Source organism: Struthio camelus, chromosome 20, assembly GCF_040807025.1.
Source record: "Struthio camelus isolate bStrCam1 chromosome 20, bStrCam1.hap1, whole genome shotgun sequence".
Taxonomy (NCBI): Eukaryota; Metazoa; Chordata; class Aves; order Struthioniformes; family Struthionidae; genus Struthio; species Struthio camelus.
In genome coordinates, this window is record NC_090961.1 from 4,732,209 (window position 1) to 4,732,748 (window position 540).

At 56.1% G+C, this 540-nt stretch overlaps 1 protein-coding gene across 1 annotated transcript; it reads right to left on the bottom strand.

The window, feature by feature from the left end:
* On the bottom strand, nucleotides 1-540 carry BRD3OS (BRD3 opposite strand). Its single transcript, XM_068915075.1, has one exon. It carries the CDS (start codon nucleotides 408-410, stop codon nucleotides 141-143), a length of 270 nt encoding a protein of 89 aa, XP_068771176.1. The 5' UTR covers nucleotides 411-540; the 3' UTR covers nucleotides 1-140.

A 540-nucleotide genomic window follows, 5' to 3' on the forward strand; every position in this document is an offset into this window, starting at 1 on the left:
AAATGTAAACTTCAGACAGCCTTTCTGACCTATCCTACACACGCTGCTTTAGCCACAGGTTAGGATGGTGCAAACTCTCCCAGCTCGATGCAAGTCTGGTTTCTCTCCATGCGTGGATTGCTGATGAAAATCCACTGAAATTACATAATAGCACAAAACTTAGATTGCCCCGTGTCCCTGGAGACGTCCAGCTTGTTTTTGTCCCGTACCAGGATCGCTTCGTTGCCGTACTGTGAGTACCACATACTCCGGCTCCGACTCAAGTACGTGTTGGGAGGGGCAGACTCCAGCTTCTGCTGCTGCTGCTGCCAGATGAGCAGCGAGGTGTCCCTGTACCGCAGCCGGGCATAGCCCTCCGACAAGGCTTTTTCAGGCAGGGGCACCCGCCCGTTCATCACTTTGTCAGTCATCTGCTCGAGGGTCCCTCCTCCTGCAGGTGAGAGCTCCTTCACAGCAGCTCCGGTGCCCCGAAACGTGCCCTGCTGGCTGGGCCCAGGTCAGCTGCTGCTTTGAGCTCCAGGGAGAGCATCTCCAGGTGGG

Bases quoted from the DNA above. Each gene is read 5' to 3' on its own strand.
- BRD3OS (XM_068915075.1), bottom strand. From the start codon at position 410: ATGACTGACAAAGTGATGAACGGGCGGGTGCCCCTGCCTGAAAAAGCC.